Source organism: Heteronotia binoei, chromosome 15 (genome assembly GCF_032191835.1).
Source record: "Heteronotia binoei isolate CCM8104 ecotype False Entrance Well chromosome 15, APGP_CSIRO_Hbin_v1, whole genome shotgun sequence".
Lineage (NCBI taxonomy): Eukaryota > Metazoa > Chordata > Lepidosauria > Squamata > Gekkonidae > Heteronotia > Heteronotia binoei.
Window position 1 is genome coordinate 26458334 of NC_083237.1, and position 23253 is coordinate 26481586.

The 23253-nt window shown below is 48.5% G+C and overlaps 1 protein-coding gene across 2 annotated transcripts in view; it reads right to left on the reverse strand.

Moving 5' to 3' along the window:
* The window catches only part of TTYH1 (tweety family member 1), an 82224-nt gene that overhangs the window by 52440 nt on the left and 6531 nt on the right, over window positions 1–23253 (reverse strand). For both annotated transcript variants that reach the window (XM_060256038.1, XM_060256039.1), the window contains exon 2: window positions 6569–6741. In XM_060256038.1, coding sequence (XP_060112021.1) covers window positions 6569–6741 — 173 coding nt within the window. The remainder of the gene's footprint in view (window positions 1–6568; window positions 6742–23253) is intronic.

Below are 23253 nucleotides of genomic sequence, written 5' to 3' on the forward strand. Positions count from 1 at the left end.
GACTTCTAAATGCAGTTTCAGGGGTGATATTTTTGTTGTTTTAAAGAATGCTTTTTTTCTTGAATTGGTTTTATGGGTTTGCTATTCTACAGATTTGGGGCTGGGAGTGAAAGGCTGTGATTGCTGTTTGGTGAGTGGAAAGCCAAGGGCCCTGAACAGATCAATGAAAGAGCCTGTGGCATCAGAATAGACCTCGTTATCATTTTGCAAGTTCAAATTAGTTGCGGATGTGCAGAACAGGCCCTCTCTCCTTATCTGCCAGCTTCCTTGAAGTCTATTTTTGAAGCAAAAAATCCAGGAATCAAATGGAACCTCTGCTGACTCCTTTTGTCTGGGCGAGCCACAACCAAAGCTCTCTGAACTTAACAGAACCTGACACCACGTCTGTTTAATTAAAGGCATTTTAAATCTTGCTTGTTATATATATATTTTTCTCTCCCTATAGTTAAGGACAACTCCTGATGGGAAAAAAGGAATCTACAGCCAATATATACGTATTCTCAGAGGCAATGAAAAGATCCAAGACACGGTTATTATTAATATCATAAAGACTGATTGGGAGACCATGTCACCATCCCTCGCAACCTTGCAAAGAGAGATCCACAGCAGACACCATCTAAAAACAAGCTTTCTACAAGGTTTAAAACAGCAGGGCACTTTAGATTCTGAGCACCTAGGTTTGTTGGACCAGGGCAGTTTCTTGTGGACTGGAAAGGGTTAGAAAAAAGTTTTTAGGATCCAGAACACAAGAAAGGGGACAAGGCCTAAGAAACTTCTGAGGCCCTCTCCTTAGTTTTGGGGGGAAGGGTCTAATACAGTAAACAAAGAGTGGAATAAGAGAAGGAGATCTTTCAGAGGACAGACAGCAGAACTATTCCATGTGCTTCAAGGGCTCAAAGGGAAAATAAGAAGAAATTGGATTTATATCCAGCCCTATACTCTGAATCTCAGAGCCTCAGAGCGGTCACAATCTCCTTTACCTCCCCCGCCCCACAACAGACACCCTGTGAGGTAGGTGGGCCTGAGAGAGCTCTTACAACAGCTGCCCTTTCAAGTACAGTTCCTGAGAGATCTATGGCTGACCCAAGGCCATTCCAGCAGCTGCAAGTGGAGGAGTGGGGAATCAAACCCAATTCTCCCAGATAAGAGTCCGTGCACTTAACCACTACAACAAACTAGCTCTCAAGTGCTGTGGGGTCAGTGCTTCACATGCACAAAGTCCTAGATTCAGTACAGGACATACCCTGTTAAAGGTCTCTGGTAGGTGTTGAGGATGAACTTCCCCTGTTTGACTAATGCCTGTCTGACCCTGCTGGCAGAACAGACAGAGTTAGACAAGATCAGCCAATGGCCTTGCTGTCCCACATGTCGTTTGGCTGCCCCAAATCTAACCCAACCCACCCCCCCCCCAGCAGCTGATTTATGTAGTGAATGTTGGTTGAGTCATAGCTATTCATTGATAAGGAAAATCAAATCCATTTGTGAAATAATCTGTTAAACATTTCTAAGATTTCTCCCTAACCTTATCCCAAAAATGAAATTCGTAGAGGAGACATCCATTCACGTTTGACTTGCTAAGTTGGGTTAGAGGAACCACCATGTTCAGAGCCAGAGCACCTTTACCAGTTGCCAGAATGGAGTAGGGGCACCCACAAGAGAGCACTTGGTCTCTGCGTTCCTGTCGGCAGGCCTTCCATGGAATCTGGCTGACTGGACATGATCACCCTGCATGGTGCAGGGGGTTGGACTAGATGTCCTTTCCAACTCTATGATTCTATTATTCTACCTGGTGGTCTGATCCAGCAGGGCCCGTCTTGTGTTCTCATGAGAACTGCTGTGATCAGTTTGTCAATACATCCGGTTTAGAAGCTGGCAAAGGACAGGCTTTTGCAGAGTAAAAGACCACAGAGTGTGGAGAAGTGCCTTCAGCCAAGTGTAACACCGTGGGGGAGGCAGGTACTCATCTTAGGTGAGAGGAAAGAGGTGTGTGTACAGAGTACAGATGTAGCTTCAAAAGAGGACTTGTGGAAGATTCTTTTCTCCCGGAGAAAGAGCCTAGTTTCCACCTGCCTTTACAGTGTAAATCACAGAGTACAAGCCAACAGCACGCTGGCTTCGTTGCCAATCTTCCCCGTCTCTTCATGCATCAGGCAAGCAGCTTGCCTCTTCTATTTTTTAAAAGTGCCATATTGCCTTGTTCATTTTGTAAAAGTGCAATCAATTAAAAAAAAAAAAAGACCTGCAAGACTGCCTTGGGGATGAGGGGCAGAGGTGGGTTACTGACATCCCGGCACCAGCCAATTAGCACACTGCACAGCCGGTTGCTGCTGCGACCTCACAGAACCAGTTCTTCCTAAGAAAATTGCTCATTTTGAACGGAACGCAGTGAGTGTGCTTCAACAGTGGCATGTATCCCTGCTTTCAACAGTGGAACGTTCGAAGTTATGAGGTTCCTGGTTCTTAGAGATGGGGGTTTTTTTGCTTCAGGGGACAACGGAAGGCATTTCAGTCCCGTGCCTTACAGTAAAGTTGGGGGGGGGGGGAGGCAACAAGGGAAGGCCATGGTGGTGGGAGACTAGAGTTGGCAGGGATTTTGTAGGAGTGCAAGGCCTGGAATAACAAACAGACAAAGGGGCCTGGTGAGGTGGTGACGGGACAGAGAGAATGGGACACAATTTCTTATTCTCCCCGTGGAACAAGAGGCCCTTTGTGGCTTCAGTTCAGAAAAGGGGGCGGAGTTGATGGGGGATGAATGGACATCTAGTGAGAGAGGCAGGAGCGAACCATCAGAGGCTGAAAGAAGCAAGAGAGAGCAATAGTCTTCCAGGGGATTAATGTCTGGGGGGATGGGGAGAGATGCTGTGGAAACAGGTTTTGGAGTCTGGTGAGGATTCCACAGATTGATGGACTTTCACAGTGACCTTGGAAAATGGGGGCAACAGGACCTTCCCTGTCCTGCTCCATTTCCAGATTAGCTCACTCAGGTGGGGGAACTGAGAAACAACTCAGTAAAGCAGGCCCTGCCAAGAGATTGGGAGAAACAGTTACCTCAGGCAGTAGATTAAGGAGACAGGTTAGGCAGTTTTACACAGCTGTGTATAACATGTTTTCCTATGGAAAATGCCAAGTGACTCAGGAGATAAAATGGCATCTCTGCGATAGCTCTGAAGAGCAACTGCTCTGCTACACACAGTGCCACCAGAATGATTTTGCCCCCACCTCCAAGTGAGTAAGCGGCAGGCAGGCAATTTTGGGCAGGGTGAGGCTGTTCTTCAGGTTTTCAGATGATTAAGGAAAGCCTTGGAATGAATTATTACTCCTCCATAGGAGTACCATTTTTTATGCCAGTTGGTTGGTTGAGGGAGCTTTGGCAAATGTATGTTTGTGGGAGGCAATGGAAAGGGCAGAAGGTGTCAGTACATGATTTGCAGGATTGATGTATAAGCCGGAGGCTTCTGGGGATGGCAGACACACAAGGATGGTAGGCATGCACTGTTTCATCCTCTGTCTGCCCAGTTTGAAAAAACACCCCACATTCATAAGGACTAGAAACAGGGGTTATTTTGTAGAAAAATAGGTGGTGGAGCTCATTAGCATACCTCATTAGCATATGCTGCCCCCCCACCAGCCAAAAGCAACCCGACACAAGAAAGGAGAGCCCTGGGCCAGCGAAGCCTGCTTGGTGTGGCTAGAGATCCAGCCAGCCCAAGCAGGCCTCGCTCTCCTGGGACTCTCCTTAACTGCCCTCCCCCCAGTCAAAAGGCCAGCAAGCCACCTGCCACCCAAAATCACATAAGAGGTGGAGAAAGGGTGGCACAGGCTTCTCCAGGGGTTAATGAGGGCTGCTGGGGGTGTGGCAAAGCTCCTGGTGGATGGCTGGCTTTTGCTTTCCTAATCCAGGGATTGTTATGCAGCTATTCAATGGACAAAGTAGGTAGGTGGGGAGGATGGGGGGGGCATCAGAAAGGTTCAGGAGCTATGCTCCTGTGAGCTCCTGCTGAATTCAAGGCCTGACTAGAAATATGGGCAAAAGAGGGGGAAACTGCAGGGCCTTTCTCTCAGGGAAGGCCAGTGGCTAGAAGGCCAGTGGCTATCCTTGACCCCTACCAGTCTGGTTTTCGCCCGGGCCACGGGGCGGAGACGGTGCTGGTCGCCCTGGTGGATGACCTTCAGCGGCATCTGGATCAAGGCGGCTCGGCGGTGCTGATGTTGTTGGACCTATCGGCAGCGTTCGATATGGTCGACCATCGGCTTCTGGCGCGCCGCCTTGCCGACGCAGGGATTCAGGGGTTGGCCTTGCAATGGTTTTCCTCTTTCCTTGACGGTCGGGGACAAAGGGTGGCGATTGGGGAGGAACTGTCCTGGAGACACACGCTTGATTGCGGGGTGCCTCAAGGGGCGGTGCTCTCCCCGATGTTATTTAACATCTACATGCGCCCCCTTGCCCAGATTGCCCGAGGGTACGGGCTCGGGTGTCATCAATATGCTGATGACACCCAGCTCTATCTGCTTATGGATGGCCGGCCCGCCTGCGCCCCAGAAAATCTGGACCGAGCGTTACAGGCAGTGGCTAGGTGGTTTAGGCTGAGCGGGCTGAAGCTGAATCCGGCGAAGACAGAGGTCCTGTGCCTTGGTCGCTGCGGCCCGGGAAGGGAAATCCCCCTGCCAGTTTTTGACGGCGCGCCACTAACAGCGTCGGGCAGGGTTAAGAGCCTGGGGGTGCTGTTGGAGCCTTCACTGACAATGGAGGCCCAGATAGCAGCCACTGCCAAGTCCGCGTTTTTTCACCTTCGGCGGGCGAAGCAGTTGGCCCCCTTCCTGGAACGTGACGACCTGGCAACAGTGATTCATGCTACGGTCACCTCGAGGTTAGACTACTGTAATGCCCTCTACATGGGGCTACCCTTGTGCCGGACCCGGAAACTGCAGTTGGTGCAGAACGCTGCTGCCCGGCTGTTATTAGGGCTCCCAAGACGGGAGCACATTCGGCCGGGGCTCCGGGATCTGCACTGGCTGCCAGTAATATTCCGAGTCCGGTACAAGGTGTTGGTTATTACCTTTAAAGCCCTATATGGCCTAGGACCTGTCTACCTTAGGGACCGTCTTTCCCCACACGTTCCCCAGAGAGTACTACGCTCGGGTTCACAAAACCTGTTGGTAGTCCCCGGGCCAAAGGAGGCCCGTCTAAAATCCACCAGGGATCGGGCCTTCTCAGTAACGGCACCTTATTGGTGGAACCAGCTGCCGGAGGAGGTGCGGGCCCTGCGGGACCTAGGGCAGTTCCGCAGGGCCTGTAAGACAGCCCTCTTCCGGCAGGCCTATAATACTGACTGACAAGGAAATCTTTTGGATGGAACAAAATGCATCTGTAGACCGCCGGTTTTTATCTATCTTGCTTTTATTAATTTATGGTTTTAATTTTACTTGTAAGTGTTTTAAATTGTAGTATTTGAATTATCATGTTGTAAGCCGCCCTGAGACACTTCGGTGCGAAGGGCGGGGTATAAATCCCAATATAAATAAATAAATAAAAAGGCAGACCGCTCAGTAGCCTCAGGCAGTCTGTAGCAGGTGAGATAGGCCTGAGATGAGCCAGTAAATTATACAGAGCCAGACAGGACCTTATTGGCTTCTCAGGTAGGGTTGCCAGCTCTGGTTTGGGAAATACCTTGAGATTTTGGGGTGGAGCCCAGTGTGCTCCCTAAGCTGAGTTACCTCACAGTTTTTTAGCCTTTGGCTCACACATTTTTGACCTAGCTCAGGAAAAATGGCTCAAGAGCAATCTTATTTATGCAGTAGCTCACAACGTTAATGCCAGTAGCTCAGAAAGTAGAATTTTTGCTCACAAGACTCTACACCTTAGAGGGAGCTTGAGCCAGAGGTGGGCGGGATTAGGGGAGGGGAGGGATTTAAATGCTATATAATGCCATAAAATCCACCTCCCAAAGAGGCAATTTTCTCCAAGTGAACTGATCTCAGTCACCAGATTAGTTGTAGTAGTGGGAGATCTCCAGCCACCACCTAGAGGTTGGCGACCCTATTCTCAGGTCACCTGATCATGCTAGATTATTGGCTGTAGTGTTTCTGCTGTAGCTGGGGTTGCCAGCTGGAAACCTTTGGGGGGTTGAGACTGGGAGGGGGGAAATGGCATTGTGCAACTCTCACTCCTCAGTTTTTGCTCCTGCTGCTCTCCACTAAGCGAGGGCAGGGCCACATGCGGGGATGGGAGGTTGCTTGCCACAGTGGGCAACTTGGTAACCCTAGTTACCAGCCTCTAGGTGGAGTTCTCCCAGAATTACAGAGATCAGCCCCCCCTGGAGGAAATACCAGTGTTGGAGGGTGGAGTTGGTCACTGGAGTTGGTCACTGTTCTTGCAGGTGGTCTTTAGGGTGGTACAGCCAAAAAGCAAAATTCCTATCTCTATTCCTACTTACAAAATGGTGCATGGATTCTGGGCTACCAGAGTTTCAAGTTCGAGTCACTGCATTAACCCACCCACCCCAAAGACTGCCATTTTAGCTAAGACTGGCTGCAGAGAATGTGGAAAACAGAAAAATATAGAAATTACCAGCAGATGATAACAGCTGCCACACAGCTCCAGGTGACGCAGCAAACCTTTTGAGTCTTGGTTTCCTCATCATCTTCGTTGCTGCAGCAGCAGAAGCGGATCAGGTAGACACAGATGAGAACCAGGCTGATAGCAAAGCATAGGCCTGAGATGCTAGCTAGAAACAGCAATGCCTAGAGATAAATAAAGATAAAACTATCAGTCAAAGAAAGGGGTCAGCAGAACTTTGGCTCATAGACCTTCTATGATTGAAAACACAGGATAGATGGATACTGGCCACATTAAACAAGAACTGAAAATCTTTCCTACTTTGGGAATCTTTCTAGTCTTCATGAATGGCTTTTTAAGAGTTTTTAAACAAACAAAGAGTTTTTAAACAAACTATGCAGACAGAGAATGACGGTATCTCAAATAGCCTCCTGCTCTGTATCCTAGATAGCCATGAGCTGAGCTAGGGTTGCCAGCCTCCACCAGGTGGAGCCTGGAGATCTCTCACTTTTACAACTGATCTTCAGCTAGCAGAGATCAGCTCCCTTGGAGAAAATGGCTGCTTTGAAGGGTAGACTCTGTGGCCTTGTAGCATGCTGAGGGCCCTCCTCTCCCCAAACCATGCCCTCTCCTTGATCCACCCCCCGAAGTCTCCAGGAATTTCCAACACAGAACTGGCAACCCTATCTGAACCTGTGAGCACTTTTGGAATTCTGAAGCAGTGAGTGAGCACAGCCGCAAAATGGCCACCATGTAAGGCTGCCAGCCTCCAAGTGGGATGTGGGGATCCCTCCTGAATTACTGCACTGCACATCTCCAGAAAACAGAGATCAGTTCTCCTGGAGAAAATGGATACTTCAGAGGGTGGATTCTGTAGCATTGTACCCTGCTGAGGTCCCTCCCCTCTCCAGGATCCATCCTCAAATCCTGAGGAGTTTCCCTACTGGATTTGTCAATGCTATGCACCCCCATTGCCCGCCAGTACGGGATGGGAAATTCCTGGAGATTTGGGGCCTGGGGAGGGCGGAGTTTGGGTAAGGGAAGGATAATGCCATATAGTATAATGCCACAGAGTCCACCCTCCAAAGTAGTCATTTTCTCCAGGGGAACTTATCTTGGTTATCTGTAATAGCAGACGATCTCCAGGTGCTACCGGGAGAGTGGCAACTCTATCCACAGGTGGCCAGGAGGGACCTGCCAACCCTACCAGTTTGGTGTAGCGGTTAAGTGTGCGGACTCTTATCTGGGAGATTCCTCACTCCTCCACTTGCAGCTGCTGGAATGGTCTTGGGTTAGCCATAGCTCTGGCAGAGGTTGTCCTTGAAAGGGCAGCTACTGTGAGAGCCCTCTCAGCCCCACCCACCTCACAAGGTGTTTGTTGTGGGGGGAGAAGATATAGGAGATTGTAAGCTGCTCTGAGTCTCTGATTCAGAGAGAAGGGTGGGGTATAAATCTGCAATTCTTCTTCTTCAATTCTTGTTCTACCACAATGGGAGGTGGAGCCAACCACAAACTAGTCACCATGAGAGGCAGAGCGCCAGCACCATCCCCAGAAACCCAAAAACAGATAACATGAGCAGTATTGTTTCAAAATGCACTAAGAAAGAAGAGTGTGAGTAGGGTTGCCAGGCCCCAAGGCCACAAGCAGGGGATTTGGGGGGGGGGGGCAATAACATCAGTGAAACCAGGTTGGGAAACTCCTGGAGATTTGGGGATGGAGCCTGGGGCAGACGGGGACCTCCATGGAGTACATTACCATAGAGTCCACCCTCCAAAGCACCCATTTTCTCCAGGGGAACTGATCCCTGCAGTTAAAAGAATAGGTGTGATTCTGGGGGATACAATCAGATCTCCAACAGCCTCTTTGAAGCCCTGCTGGGCAGGATCCCCATCTGACCACACCCACTCTCTAAATGCACATGGTGGGCAGTGTTCCCTCTAAGCTGAGTTAGTGTGAGCTAGCCCCAAAGCAAACCAATTTATGTAGCAGCTCACAACTTTAATGCGAATAGCTTACAAAGTAGAATTTTTGCTTGCAAGACTCCACAGCTTAGAGGGAGCATTGGTCGTGGTCACTCAGCAAGGTGTTGGTGGGCACCATACCACCCACGGGCACCGTGTTGGGGACCCCTCTCTAGCTCATAAATTCCTCCTGTTATTTACTTACTGATACCTTCTTTCCATTCTGATACCTCCCACAAACTTACATGCATAACACCAGTCCTGTGAAACATACTTCTTTCAAGGAGTGACCTCTTTCCCTACCTCAAGTAGGGTTGCCAGCCTCCAGGTGGAGCCTGGAGATTTCCCACTTTTACAAATGATCTCCAGCTGGCAGAGATCAGCTCCCTTGAAGAAAATGGCTGCTTGGAAGGGTAGACTCTATGACATTGTACCCTGCTGGGCCCCTCCCCTCCCAAAACCCCACACAGATCCACTCCCAAAGTCTTCAGGTATATTCCAACATGGACCTGGCTACCCGGAGGGTGGGAGGGTCCTTTCTATCCTACTTTCCAGTGCACCTAACCAGCCAGGAGAAAACAAAATCAAGGAAAATCCCCTTCTCCACCTGTATTATGCTGTGTGTATCTTATTGCTTATTTGAAGATTATTGTGTTTTATACTGACTACATTGTTAACTGCCTTCAGCTTTTTTCTTTTCAAAATGGTAAGAAGACATTAATATTAAAAATGCATAAATAGGTCTGCCTCTGCCAGAATCCCTCAGACAACATTAAAGACTTTTCTCTTCCATTTGATGAATTTTTATGAGGTCGTACATATTTGAGTGTGATCTTTGGGGGGTTTAGGATTTTTTTTTTTTTTTTTTAGTGAGGAACTCTTTACATTTACTTTGCTCACATGCTGTAAGTTTTCCCCTCAAAAAAATTGGAAGCATTTTGAAAAGTAGAATACACAAATAATGATAATGGCAATATTCAGACTTAACTGGGTGTAAACACTGTTCAGTGCAGCAGGATTTAGGTGCAAGTAAACATATATGCCCTGACCTTGGATTAGGGTTGCCAAATCCAATTAAAGAAAAATCTGGGGACTTTGGGGGCGGAGCCAGGAGACTTTGGGGGTGGAGTCAGGAGACATTGGGGATGGAGCCAGGAACAAGGGTGTGACAAGCATAATTGAATTCCAAGGGAGTTCTGGCCATCACATTTAAAGGGACAGCACACCTTTTTAAATGCCTTTCTTCCATAGGAAATAATTAACGATAGGGGCACCATATTTTGGGGCTCATAGAATTGGACCCTCTGGTCCAATTGTTTTGAAACTTGGGGGGGCATTTTGGGGAGAGGCACTAGATACTATACTAAAAATTTGGTGCCTCTACCTCAAAAAATAGCCCCCCCAGAGCCCCCAATACCCACGGATCAATTCCCTATTATTCCCTATGGGAATTGTTCTCCATAGGGAATAATAGAGTGCCCAGTAGACATTTCCCTCCCCCCCACGCTTTCTAAAGGGGGGGGGAGGGCCTCCAAACCAGGGAATCCCCTGCCCACTCCCTCTCTCTCACACACAAATACTTACTAGATCTTCTTCCTGCAGAACTTTCCTTGCTGTGAAAACGAAAGCAAAAGCAAAAGAAAGGGAGGGGCCGTTCTCCATGGAAACTATTACTGACTCTTTCCAATGAAGCCCTGTTTCCTGTTTCCTGCACAGCCTTAAAGGCACACATTTTACAAATGGATCAGTTTGCAGGTTTCTAAACTTTGCAGGAGCTCTACAACTACATGATGTCTACACGCATGTTCTTCTCCCCCCTCCCCCAGCTTCCGGATTTTTGGAGAGCGGGGGAGGAGGCTGCAAATTTAAGGGTCCCTCGCCAGGGCGGAGGGGGGGGTATGGAAGCCTACCTTGGATAACCCAGGTTAGCCCCCCAATCTTGTCAGATCTAAGTTAAGAAGGTACAGCCCTTCTTAGGAGCCCACTGGTTGGCAGGCCACCAAAGAAGTCAAGAGTTGCGACAAGGGCTTTTTATGTAGGAAAAAACCCAGCAGGAACTCATTTGCATATTAGGCCACACCCCTGACATCACCATTGTTTCACACAGGACTTTTTAACCCCCCCCCGCAGAAACTCATTTGCATATTAGGCCGCACCCCTAATGCCAAGCCAGTGTCAAGCATTGTGAATTTTCTAGTTGTTATAATAGTCAGATCATAAAATTGTTACTAACCATGAAATAGATTCAGGCACATCAAAGTAGCAAACCCCCTCCATTGCTTCTTTCGCTTTTACTAACAAATGCAGGAATGTCCTCTTTGAAGATAAGACCTCCTGAGACTCATTCCCAGGACCAGCGAGGCCTGGACCCAGGATGAGCCAACCGCAATACAGATAAGGAAGTTAGAGTGTGAATTTCACACGTGAATGTAGAATTGTTTATAGAACCTTTGATGTGCCATTTTAAAGCTTGTATTCTGTTGTTACTAAGTATCAGTTCCAATACCTAGCTCAACTGAGTCACATGGATTATCAATAAACCAAACTTTGTTTCAAAAAACCAAGGACTGGTTATTTTGAAATCTCATGCTTGACATTTTGGAACTGATCCTTTATTAAGAGTTCATCTGATCTGGCAACTTTAAGCCGGATGGCTGAAAGAGTACCAGATAACAGAGAACCTACTGATCCACTTAAAGGAATCGAGGTGCGGACTCCCCCCTGGCACATCATGGGGACTCGGAGAGTCGGGGGGCGCTGGTCCCTGCTACACATACAACAACTGTTCATCACCCCTAAAAAGTGGGCACTGCGGACCTCCACAACCCTGATGGATGAAGCACCAGCACACCACGAAGTCATCCTGTTGAGGCCAGTGCGAGGGGGTAAGGGCGGTGGAAACCCCGAGGAGAGAGAAGACGACTGTCCCTTGGGGGACGAGGACGAACGGGGTGTATCTAGACCTGACGACGACCCTCCCGTGGGTTGAGTTGAAGGAGGAAGATGGGAGTCCCCCTAAAGAGATGGACATCCTAAAGACCGTGAGGGGAGAGGTGACCACCATGGCGAGAGAACTACGGGACGAAATACAAGCGAACGCCACCTTCATGGTGCGAGAGATGCAGAGGCAGATCGATCAGCTACTGCTGTGCGACTTTGGGAGAGCTCCACCGGCCTCGCCTGCAGCGCTGGCGCCACCGGTACCATCACCAGCTCCGGCACCTCAAGTGCCCCCGGTGGTACCGGCCCAACCGGGGGCCCTGCCACCACTACCGGGACCCCCAGCCCCTTGAGACTACGGAAGGGGTCGAGAATTGGATGCCACCTTCGATGGTGACCCAGAGGAAGTGGAGTACTTTACCATCCAAGCCAATAGCTATATGCATTATTGGGGGAACACATTCCCTGATGACTTTAGCCGAGTGGACTACCTCAGGTCCAAGCTGAAGGTAGCAGCAAGACGGTGGTACATGAATCTGTACGAGACGAGGGGGCCCGAGCTCGACACAGTGGCCGGGTTCCTGAAGGCACTGTTAACTCAATACGAAGATCCCCTCCAAGAGACCCGAGCCATCACGGCCTTGCGCAACATGCAACAAGGGGCGAAGTTGGTAAGAGAGTACACGGCCGACTTCAGAGCCCAGTCAGCGAAGGTTCGGGGTTGGAACAAGATGATGAAGATTGAAGCGTACCAGAGAGGGCTGAATGCGAGCCTACTAGACCGAGCCCTACAGCAAGCCCACCCCACTACACTTGTGGGCTGGGTACAACTGGCCGGCGAGGTAGAGACCAACATGAAGCGAGTGGCCCTCCAACACCAACTGCAGCAAGGGGGAAAGGGGGGACGTGAGGCTCAGTCGGGGGGCAAGCCCGATGGGAAGAAAGGAGCAGCCCAGGGAGGAACCTCAAAACCTCCCCCTGTGCGCAAATGCTTCCGATGTGGGGACCCAAACCACTTGGCGGCAAACTGCCCCGAGAAACCTCGAGCCCCCGACTCCAAAGCCGACCGCAGCGGGACCAAAGAAGACCTCGACCAAGGCCAAGGAATCGGTTCGAGGGAGCACCACAACATTGATCGTGCTTGACGAGGATACTATAATTCTGGATGACTTAAATGAAGAGTCGTGGGGAACAGAGCCGGCGGAAAACGACAACGACCTGCACTGATAGGTGCCGGGAGGCAGGTCGTGGATCTAACAGCACCGTTGCGGGTGAGAATAACTGGATCTTTGTTTTTTGTGCCATTGATATTGCTAAACTTAACGCTTAAACGCTTTATCCATGCCTGAGCTCTAATTGACACAGGGTGTACACGGGAAGTTATCACCCCAAAGTTAGTGGACGCCTTGGGGTTAGCCCGGAAACCCCTGCCCCACCCGATCCAATTTGAACAGATGGACGGGTCAGTAATGAGGGGAGAACCCTGCTTGGAGGAGACCCAAGGGGTGCCGGTGGGGATAGAGGATCATTGGGACGTAGAGATGTTTGTAATCGCCCCCTCCTCCTCCTTCGACATAGTGTTGGGAGTTGGATGGTTAGCCAAACACCAACCAGACATACAATGGGGGGACCAAACAATAGACTTTACCGACCAAAGGTGCAAACACCATCACTGGTTAGGGGCTTGGGGGCCTAACCCTCCTCCCCGAAACAAGAAAATGTGCATGTCGGTGGAAGAGGTCCAAGTTATCCCCCGAGAGTACAGAGACTTGCATAAAGTATTCAGCGAGGAGGAGGCGAACGAACTCTCTCCCCACCGAAGCACCGATTGCACCACTGAACTAATTCCCGGGCAAGAGCTGCCCAAAGCCAAACTATATTCTATGGGGTGGGCCAAGAAGGCAGAACTGAGGAAGTTCATAGACAAGAACCTCAAAAGAGGCTTCATCAGGCCGGCTACCGCCCCGCATGCAGCGCCGGTGCTCTTCCAGAAGAAGAAAGACGGGAGCCTTAGACTTTGCACAGATTTTCGCAAGATAAATGGATTTCAATATCCAACACGAGAGTACCTTTTGAGATCTGGACTGATCATAAGAACCTAGAGGAAACTAACTGAAAAACAAATTCGGTGGGCGGGAATCTTTGCGAAGTTTGACTTCACCCTGAGACACATACCCGGGTCGAAAAACTTCTTAGCCGACGCACTATCTAGACTGCCTCAACACGAGAGTCAGAGGGAAGAGGTGGTGGACTCCGTCATTCCCCCCAGCGCCGTAGCAGGCGCAGTGACCACCCAGTCGGGAAAGAAATGGGGAGTGCCAGAACCATGGGGGGGCAATAGACTGATCGAAGAGACAGAACGCGAAGGCGAAGGGAGACCTGAAAGCTTCCCCTGATTAAAGGGGAAGAGGGATTTTGGTACCACGATGGGAAATTGTATGTGCCAAAAACCCTGAGGCCTTACAACACTGCCATTGTAATAAACTGTCAGGACACTCCGGATACGTGAAGACGTTACACCTAGTCAATAGACAATTCTGGTGGCCTCAAATGAAAAAGGACATTTCAGAATTTGTGACCACTTGCCTGGTGTGTATAATGGCAAAGAAACGAGGTGGGAAACCCCCCAGCCTCCTCCAGCCCACTCCCACTGCGGAACGCCCTTGGTCCGTAGTCTCTATGGTCTTTATAGTGGAACTGCCTGCCTCTCAGGGCAAAACTGTAATATTGGTGGTGGTGAATACTTTCTCAAAGCAAGCCCACTTCATTCCCTGTAAAAAATTGCCTACAGCAAAAAAGCTTGCTTATTTGTTTTTCCAATACGTTGTTAAGGTCCATTCATTTCCCGATAAGGTCATTAGTGACCGCAGCTCGCAATTCATTGCCAACTTCTGGCGGGAGTTTTGTAAATTAACAGGAATGGAACAAGGGTTGAGCTCTGCCTACCACCCCCAGACGGACGAGCAGACGGAACGCATAAACGCGCTTCTAGAACAATATTTACAGTGCTATGTGAACTTCCAGCAGTCTAATTGGGTGGAGCTTTTACCGTTCGCAGAATATGGATACAATAATAGCCTCCATAGCTCAACCAAAGCAACCCCATTCAAAATTGTCAATGGCTACGAGGGAAAACAGTTCCCACTGCTACCCACCTCTTGTCAGCAATGGTCGGAAACACTAGGGAAAGGGTGGTCCATAATTCAAGAAAATCTGGAAATGGCCAAACAGGATTACAAAGCGCCTTATGACAAAAAACATGCCCCAGAATGGGAATTTAAAGTAGGAGAAACTGTATTCCTGTCTACAAAGAACTTGCCTTTGCCACAGACTTCCATGAAGCTCGTGTACAAATATTTGGGGCCATTCAAAATAAAGAGGGTGATAAATAAAGTGACAGTGGAGTTAGAATTGCCAAAACTGTGTAGTAAAATCCATCCAGTTTTCCATTGCAGCCTTCTTCGGCGAGATCCGGGGGCTATGAGCTGGCATCCTCACCCGCCGGAGCCCAAATCTATTCAAGTGGAGGGTCAGAGTCACCATGAGGTGCAGGAGATATTGGATGCGAGAGAAAAACAGGGGGTACTCTACTTCCTAGTACGCTGGAAGTATTTTTCCCCCAGTTGTGATGAATGGGTAAAAGCATCCAACCTCCGGGGCCCCCTCCTCCTTAAAAGATTTTACCTGCTGCACCCAGACAAACCCCGAGCAAGAGCTTAGGGGGGGCAGTATGTCAAGCATTGTGAATTTTCTAGTTGTTATAATAGTCAGATCATAGAATTGTTACTAACCATGAAATAGATTCAGGCACATCAAAGTAGCAAACCCCCTCCATTGCTTCTTTCGCTTTTACTAACAAATGCAGGAATGTCCTCTTTGAAGATAAGACCTCCTGGGACTCATTCCCAGGCCCAGCGAGGCCTGGACCCAGGATGAGCCAACCGCAATACAGATAAGGAAGTTAGAGTGTGAATTTCACACGTGAATGTAGAATTGTTTATAGAACCTTTGATGTGCCATTTTAAAGCTTGTATTCTGTTGTTACTAAGTATCAGTTCCAATACCTAGCTCAACTGAGCCACATGGATTATCAATAAACCAAACTTTGTTTCAAAAACCCAAGGACTGGTTATTTTGAAATCTCATGCTTGACAGCCAGCCAGAACTGAGTTCCTGTGCATTCCTGCTTTTAAAAAGCCCTGGATGCGATGCAGAGGCAGGCTATGTCAAATCACCCTCTGAATAAAGTCAGAGTCCAGTAGTACCTTTAAGACCAACAAATTGTTATTCAAGGCATAAGTTTTTTTGTGTTACTTACACACTTCTTCAGATACAATGAAATGGGAGAAAAGCATTCAAGTGTCTCTTGCTTTGAAAACCCAAGGGGCTTGCCATAAGTCGGCTACGACTTGTCGGCACTTTCCATCACCAAACTTATATAGGCTTAGGCTCTTTGATTAAGAGTTTTCATGAGGTCATCAAATCCAGTTTTATGATCGGAGAAAAATTTGAAGATTTGGGACCACTAAGCCTTGAATAGTTCATTTTATTTTATCGCCACAGAATACTGACAGCCCGTTCTTTTTTGGTTATTGGGGCCGGGCCCTACAATCTCCTTAGATAAAATGTCAGGAATGAAACTACATATCCTTAAAGAAGCTCCTGCAAACACCCCCACCCCCCCCTGCATTAAGGGAGTATGGCATAGTTCTTCTCTCTCAATTATACGCCCACCCCGAACTGGTCCACATACACACACACATCCCAACTGCTCCTCTCAGGCTCAGAATACAGCTGGTAAAAGCTTCCCCTGCTTGCTGGGACTGCCTGAGGCATCGCCCGGAGAGATGTGATGGAGGGAAATGTTCCTCTGCCTCTCGCACCCTCCCCACCCATCCTGCAAACATACAAACAAACAAACAGATTACAGGCAATCTGACAATTTGCCTCAGGCTTAGACACCACAATCTGCGCCCACAGCAGCTGGCAGGGCGGGGGGGGGGGGGGAGATAGTGGCTGGAGGATGTGGGGGGGGGGGGTCAGTTTGCTCCAGGCTCTAAGACTTTAGCAGTTGCATCTAAAGCATCAGATTTTTTGGCACACATGGAGCCACGGTACAAATGCTCGTGCAGACACTATAACTGGTAGAGTCAGTCCAGTGCCCACCAAAGAGCAGAGTGCTTCAAATAAACACAGCAGCGTCTCTTCGCCAGGTTAGCCAGCTTACAAAGCTACGCAGAGTCACACTGCAAATCTAAAAGAGAAATACTTCTCTATTTTAGAAGTACGCATTAGACAGGAAAGAGGAGAGATAGGATAGAGTACTAACTTACTAGCTAAGGATGGCAGCAGATGGCAGGAGGGCCATCTGCTTCATGGTGCCAAGAGAGGACAGCATGTCGTCCCTCTTGGTGTGTGCAGGGAGAAGGGGGCGCTTCGTCTGAGAGAGCAAACAGAAGGAAGGAAGTCGTCCCTGAGAGCACAATCTACATTTCAAAGGGAACAGGGGCAGAAGAGTAAATACAGGAAGGAAAGAACAAAGTAGGAGTCCAGTAGCATCTTTAAGACCAACAAAGTTTTATTCAGAATGTAACCTTTCGGGTGCATGCACACCTCTTCAGACAGCTGCCCACCTGGATCTATCTAAAGGAAGGAAAGGTCAGTGTGCCTATCTAGCGAACTATTCTCTCTTGCCACGCAGTCTGGAGGCTGAGGCAGAGGACAGTCCCTTCCCCTCCAAAAGACACACCATTAGCAGCTATGTAATTACATGCTTCTCTACATTAACCCCAAATTGCCATTCATTCATCTATTCCCTAAGATCCCATCACTCCACCCATAAAAAAATTCTCTTCTGTCCACTCATCTGGTCACTAGGGTTGCCAGGTCTGTATTGGAAAATACCTGGAGACTTTGGGGGTAGATCTGGGAGAGGGCAGGGTTTTGGGAAGGGAGGGGCCTCAGCAAGGTACAAGGCCATAGAGTCCACCCTTCCAAGCAGCCATTTTCTCCAGGGGAGCTGATCTCTGCCAGCTGGAGATCAGTTGTAAAAGCGGGAGATCTCCAGGCCCCACCTGGAGGCTGGCAACCCTACATAACCCATCTTCTGTCCATCCCCCTTTCCCCTGGAATTCTGCTTGTGGTCCGTGTTCAAACTCATCCAGACAACATCTGGGTACCCGCACATTTTCATTTCATACACCCATTGGTCTACAGTTCTGTTCAAGCCCGTAATGCACCCATAAAATAGAAGAGAGGAAAACAATGAAAGCTGCTTTCTGGTTCCCTTTGGGGAGAAAATGGGATATCAGTGAAATAAATTAAACAATTTATTTATTTTTATTTGCTTTGATTTGTATCCCGCCCTCCCCACCGAAACAGGCTCAGGGCGGCTCACAGCATAAAACCTCACAGAATTAAAACAATACATATTATAAAATATACATTCTATAAAATTATATATATTCAGAAATTAAAACAACGTATCATTTAGTACTCAGATCTAGATATTATCTTGTTAGATTTTACAGTGCGACGGTATTCCATCTATGATGTAGGCTCCGTATCAATTAAAGGCCAGCTGGAAGAGGATAGTTTTGCAGACCCTGCGGAACTGACCAAGATTAGGTTTTCTCTTTGCAACAACCCTGTGAAATAGGTTAGGCTGAGAATGAGTGACTGACTCAAGTTTTCCTAGGGAGATTCCATGACAGAGTGGGGATTACAAAGCCCTGTCTCTCAGATCTTAGTCCATCTCTCTAGCCACAACCTACACTGGCTCTCTGCAGTTGTAATCAGTCCATTCAGAAACCACTGAAAATTCACTTTTTGTATTTCACATGTGCAGATCAACAAGAGGGTTTTTTTTTCCTCTTCCCAGTGGCACTCATGTGAATTGGGCTGTAGTTGAATACATGCTGTCATGCTGGCTAGACTTTATGAACAGACAAGGTTTTGTGAGTCAGGGCTTAACCCCAGAACCTGTTGTCAGTCTAAGCCCTCAGCCCTAAAACGCATGAAGCAGAGTAACAAAGAGAGTGCCTCTGAGACTGTGCAGGGTGCCTTGGCAGATCTCTTGAATAATAACCACACACAGCTCCTTTTTGTCTCAGGCTGAGAGGAAAGGCAAATCGGAATATGCAGAAGACAGAGACCAAGGGGAGAGACACAGAGAGATGGAGAAACATGAATCCCTGTGTTTTGTCAATTCTGTGAGTGTCTTTCATTCCCCTCTACACATATACTCTCCCTCACACACACACACAGGCACACCAACATGGCAAATTGGATCAGCTGCAGCTGTGAGGCTGAGCATGACCTACATATCAGCAGTTGGAGTGTTCGCCTCATCACTGGCACTGTGAGGAAATCTGCTGCCACAAACTCCCGCCCCCTCAGCCACAGGGTGGGATGGCACTGCTGCTCAGTCTGGAGGCACCCATGGCTTCCCTCCCTGGCTCTTCCCTCGGATGCTTCAAACACCTACAGATTCCCACGGTTCTTCTGCCCCAGTCCTCCTCAGCCTTCTGCACATTTAGCTCTGTGTTCCCCTAGATGCTGTCCCCCCTCCCCTCCCAGCACATTTGTCACAGAAACCATTTCACAAAACAGGCCTCAACATTTCCCCCCCTGAAAAAAGACTGCAGTTTGTCCCAAACCTAGAAGATCCAAGATGGGAAAGGCTTCCTATCTGATTCCCCAGACATTTGGGATCAGCCCTTGACTCTCCTGAGGAGTATGGCCCTGCATTCCATTCTCCTGGGCCCACCGAATTAGTTCTGTGTGAGGGATCATTTGAGAACTCACTTGTGAGACAGGTCTGCTTGGCTTTCTAAGCTTTTAGCTGAAATGGCCAAAAAGACTCTCTCCATTTATCTCTATCTCCCTGAGGACTCCTGGAAAAATAAAACCCCCAAACCAAGAGATAGGGTTGCCAGGTGAGTGTTGAAAAATATCTGCAGACTTTGAAGAAGACTGCAGATTAATACCCCACCCTTCTCTCTGAATCAGAGTCTCAGAGTGGCTTACAATCTCCTTTATCTTCCTCCTCCACAACAGACACCCTGTGAGGTGGGTGGGGCTGAGAGAGCTCTCCCAGAAGCTGCCCTTTCAAGGACAACCTCTGCGAGAGCTATGGCTGACCCAAGGTCATTCCAGCACGTGCATGTGGAGGAGTGGGGAATCAAACCTGGTTCTCCCAGATAAGAGTCCATGCACTTAACCACTACACCAAATTGGCTCTCTTTGGAGGTGGATCTGAGAGAAAGCAGGGTTTGGGGACATGAGGGGCCTCATCATGGCACAATGCCACAGAGTCCACCAATCAAAGCAGCCATTTTCTCTAGGGGAGCTGATCTCTGCCAGCTGGAGATCAGTTGTAGAAGCGAGAGATCTCCAGGCCCCACCTGGATGCTGGCAACCCTACCTAGAGTTGAGCCATTGTACAAAACCATGTCATTTGGGTGGGCCTGCAAAAAGCACCAGATTTCAGCCTGGGGATCCTGCCTCTAACATGCTGAGGTGTTGAGAGAATAATGCAGCCACTTTACATCCTTCCCCATTCCTCTGACAGTCCACAGTTCAGTCCCCTTTTTCAATCAGTACCTTTTGGTGCACCTCCTTTGTGCATCAGAAAGTGTGCTACATGCATTCCTCCTGATACATGTAATCACCCTTCTGGGTGAATAGGGCATTGCTAGGGTTGCCAAGTCTGGTGGGGAAATTGCTGGAGGAGGGCGAGGTTTGAGGAGTGAAGGACCTCAGCAGGGCGTAATGCCATGCCAAGGGTGGCCAAATTGTGGCTCTTTCACAAATATTGTGTGGCTCTTGAAGCCCCCAACACCCCGTTGGCTGGCTTGAAAAGGTGCTTTCTTTCCACCTCTCCCTTCCTTCTGGCTCTCAAACATCTGATGTTCATGTCTTCTGGTTCTGTCTGATATTTATTCTATGTGGCTCTTCTGTTAAGCAAGTTTGGCCACTCCTGTACTATTCACGCCACCCTCCAAACCAGCTATTTTCTCCAGCCAAACTGATTTCTGTAGTCTGGAGATCAGCTGTAATTCTGGGAGATCCCCAGGCCCATCTGGAGGCTGCCAACCCTAGAATGCAAGTATGTATTCTCCAGCTTTGGTTCACACCAACACGTATCTGCAACAAACTTGGGTTTCCAATTGTATGTACCGACTCTGGAAAATACACACATTGTCCTGTTCACACAAAATGGCCCCTGTATTGAGAGGATTATAGTAGCACCAAAAATGTTAACAAATGTAAAGGGCTACTGGCGACCTTTCACTGCTGATGAGGGTGAAGCATATTGCAACAGGCCCAAATTCAAGAAGACAGCCAAAAGAAGAGGCTATTTTGGAACATTTGTAGAGATCTCTAGATTGTGAAATGGCAACTTGATGTAATGGTTTCTACGGTGTCCCCTGGCCACCAGCAGGTGATAGGGGAGTAGGGTGCCAGATTCAGGTTGGAAAACTTCTGGAGATTTGGAAATGGAACCTGGAAAGGACAGGGACCTCGGTGGGCCATATTCCCACCTGGAGGCTGGCATCCCTATCATAGAATAGTGGCATGCACACCAGCAATATCTGTCCATAGCAATGAGTTGTCCAAGCAATTAGTTTCCATCGTAGGAGCTGTAACCAAAGCCTAGCAGGTTAACTGTTTTCCAAGCTGTTTTGAAAATTTAAGAAAACACAATTGCCTCCGATACTTGTGAATGGGAGACAAAACAGAATGATGCGGGTGAGAGGGAGACAGAGAGAGATGGATTGATCAGTCAACAGAACGTAAATATGTGAATCAACAAGGCTGATAGTGGGGAGCAAGAAAACAGGAGGTGAAAACCTTACGTCTAAAACCTACATGCAGAACAGGTTGAGGCAAACGCTCTCTCCTCCTCCCCCGCTATACTCTAGGCACAGATTCCCGTGACGCTCATTAATCTGGCTAATTTGATCCGATTGTTTTAAAAAGCACTTTCAATATTTGAATCCCTTAATCCCAAAGCCAAAGCTTTCAGCTGGTGTGAACCAGCCTCATCTTATTGTCGTCAACAGGGCTCGATCCTCACATGGCAAACCCCACTCTGGTATGCAGGATGGAAGTTCAAATGACTTTGAGATGGTGGGGGGAGGAGGAAATCTTACAGATGGTTCGTGGCAACAGCTTCCCATGGGGCTAAACTCTACTGCTTAACTTTCGCCTGGAAATTAGCACAGGTTATAGGGATGCCAACCTCCAGGTGGGACATGGAGATCCCCTGGAATTCCAGCTCATCTCCAGACTATAGAGATTACTTCCCCTGGAAAAACTGGCTGCTTTGGAAGGTGGACTCTATGCCGTTGTACCCCACCAGGATCTCTGTCCTCTCAGGCTCTACTTCCAAATATGCAGGAGTTTCTCAACCTGGATTTGGTAACCCTATCCCTCATCCCCTGCCAGTGGCTGGGGGGATATGGCAACCCTAGCACAGGACGGTCCACGTACCTGCTATAGATGTGGTTGTCGGCTCTGGATTGGGAAATACCTGGAGATTTGTAGGTGGAGCCTGGGGAAGATGGAATTTGAGCAGGGTGGACTTTGGGGAGGGGAGTGACCTCATCAGGGTATATTGCGATAGAGTCCACTCTCCAAAGCGGCCATTTTCTCCAGGTGAGCTAAATGTGGTTATCTGGAGATCAACTGTAACAGCAGAAGATCTCCAGGTGCTACCTGGAGGTTTGCAACTCTACTGTAGAATGAACACATGAAGAACACCTGAAGCTTGCCTTATACTGAAGCAAACCCTTGATCCATCAAAGTCAGTTTTGTCTAGTCTCAGACTGGCAGTGGCTCTCCAGGTTTCAGGCTGAGGTGTTTCACAACACCAGTCAGGGCTGTCAAACTCACGGCCCACCCAGGGCTTCAATCAGTCCTGTGGCAATTTTCTCCTCCCTCCTCCCTCCTCCCCATCCTGTCCTCACTATGGGGTCTCCATAAATCAGCTGCCAATTAACTGCACCTGCCGCCACCACTACCACGAATGAGTGCATGCCTCACACTGACTTCCGAGGGGATTCATGCATGCTTTTATCCACAGCCATTGATGTCTATCATAATTTGGGGCATCTGATGAATGTGAATTTAATCATTTGGAAAAAAAAAAAGAAATCACAAAGTAAACTTCCTGAATTAAAATTCCAGTGTGGGGCAGTCGCGTCAGTTTGTTGCTGCCCAAACAAAGATGAGTTTGGTGGCACCTTAAAAACGAACAGATTGACTGAGGCATAAAGTGTCAGGGGATGAAGCTCACAAAGGGTGCATTTGGGGGAGTGGATCATGGAAGTCTACGCATTCATATACATATTTATTTATTTATTACTGCCTCATCTCCTGAAATTCAGGGCAGCATACATTAGACAAAGCTGTTTGTCTTCAAGGTGCCACAAAATGCCCTTCCTAAAATGAAAGGACTTTGGTATGGTAGTGAACACACTAAATGTTTGAGTCACTGGTATGCCATGCCAGGATGTCACCGAGCATATTCTCTTACTCAGTTTGGTTATCATGTCCCAAATACAAACACACTAATACTGTCAACGCCTGTTTCAATATGGAGGTGACACCAGGCTGTCACCTCCTTTCTGCCCTATGTGCTGAGACGTTCACAGCGACAACAGAGCACACACACCAGAAGATTCTTCACAATGTCTTCCTTATATCCTTGTAGGGAGGGAGGGCAGTGATCTTGGAAGTGAAGCAGGGTCAGTACTTGGATGGGAGATGGCCAAGGAAGACACTGCAGA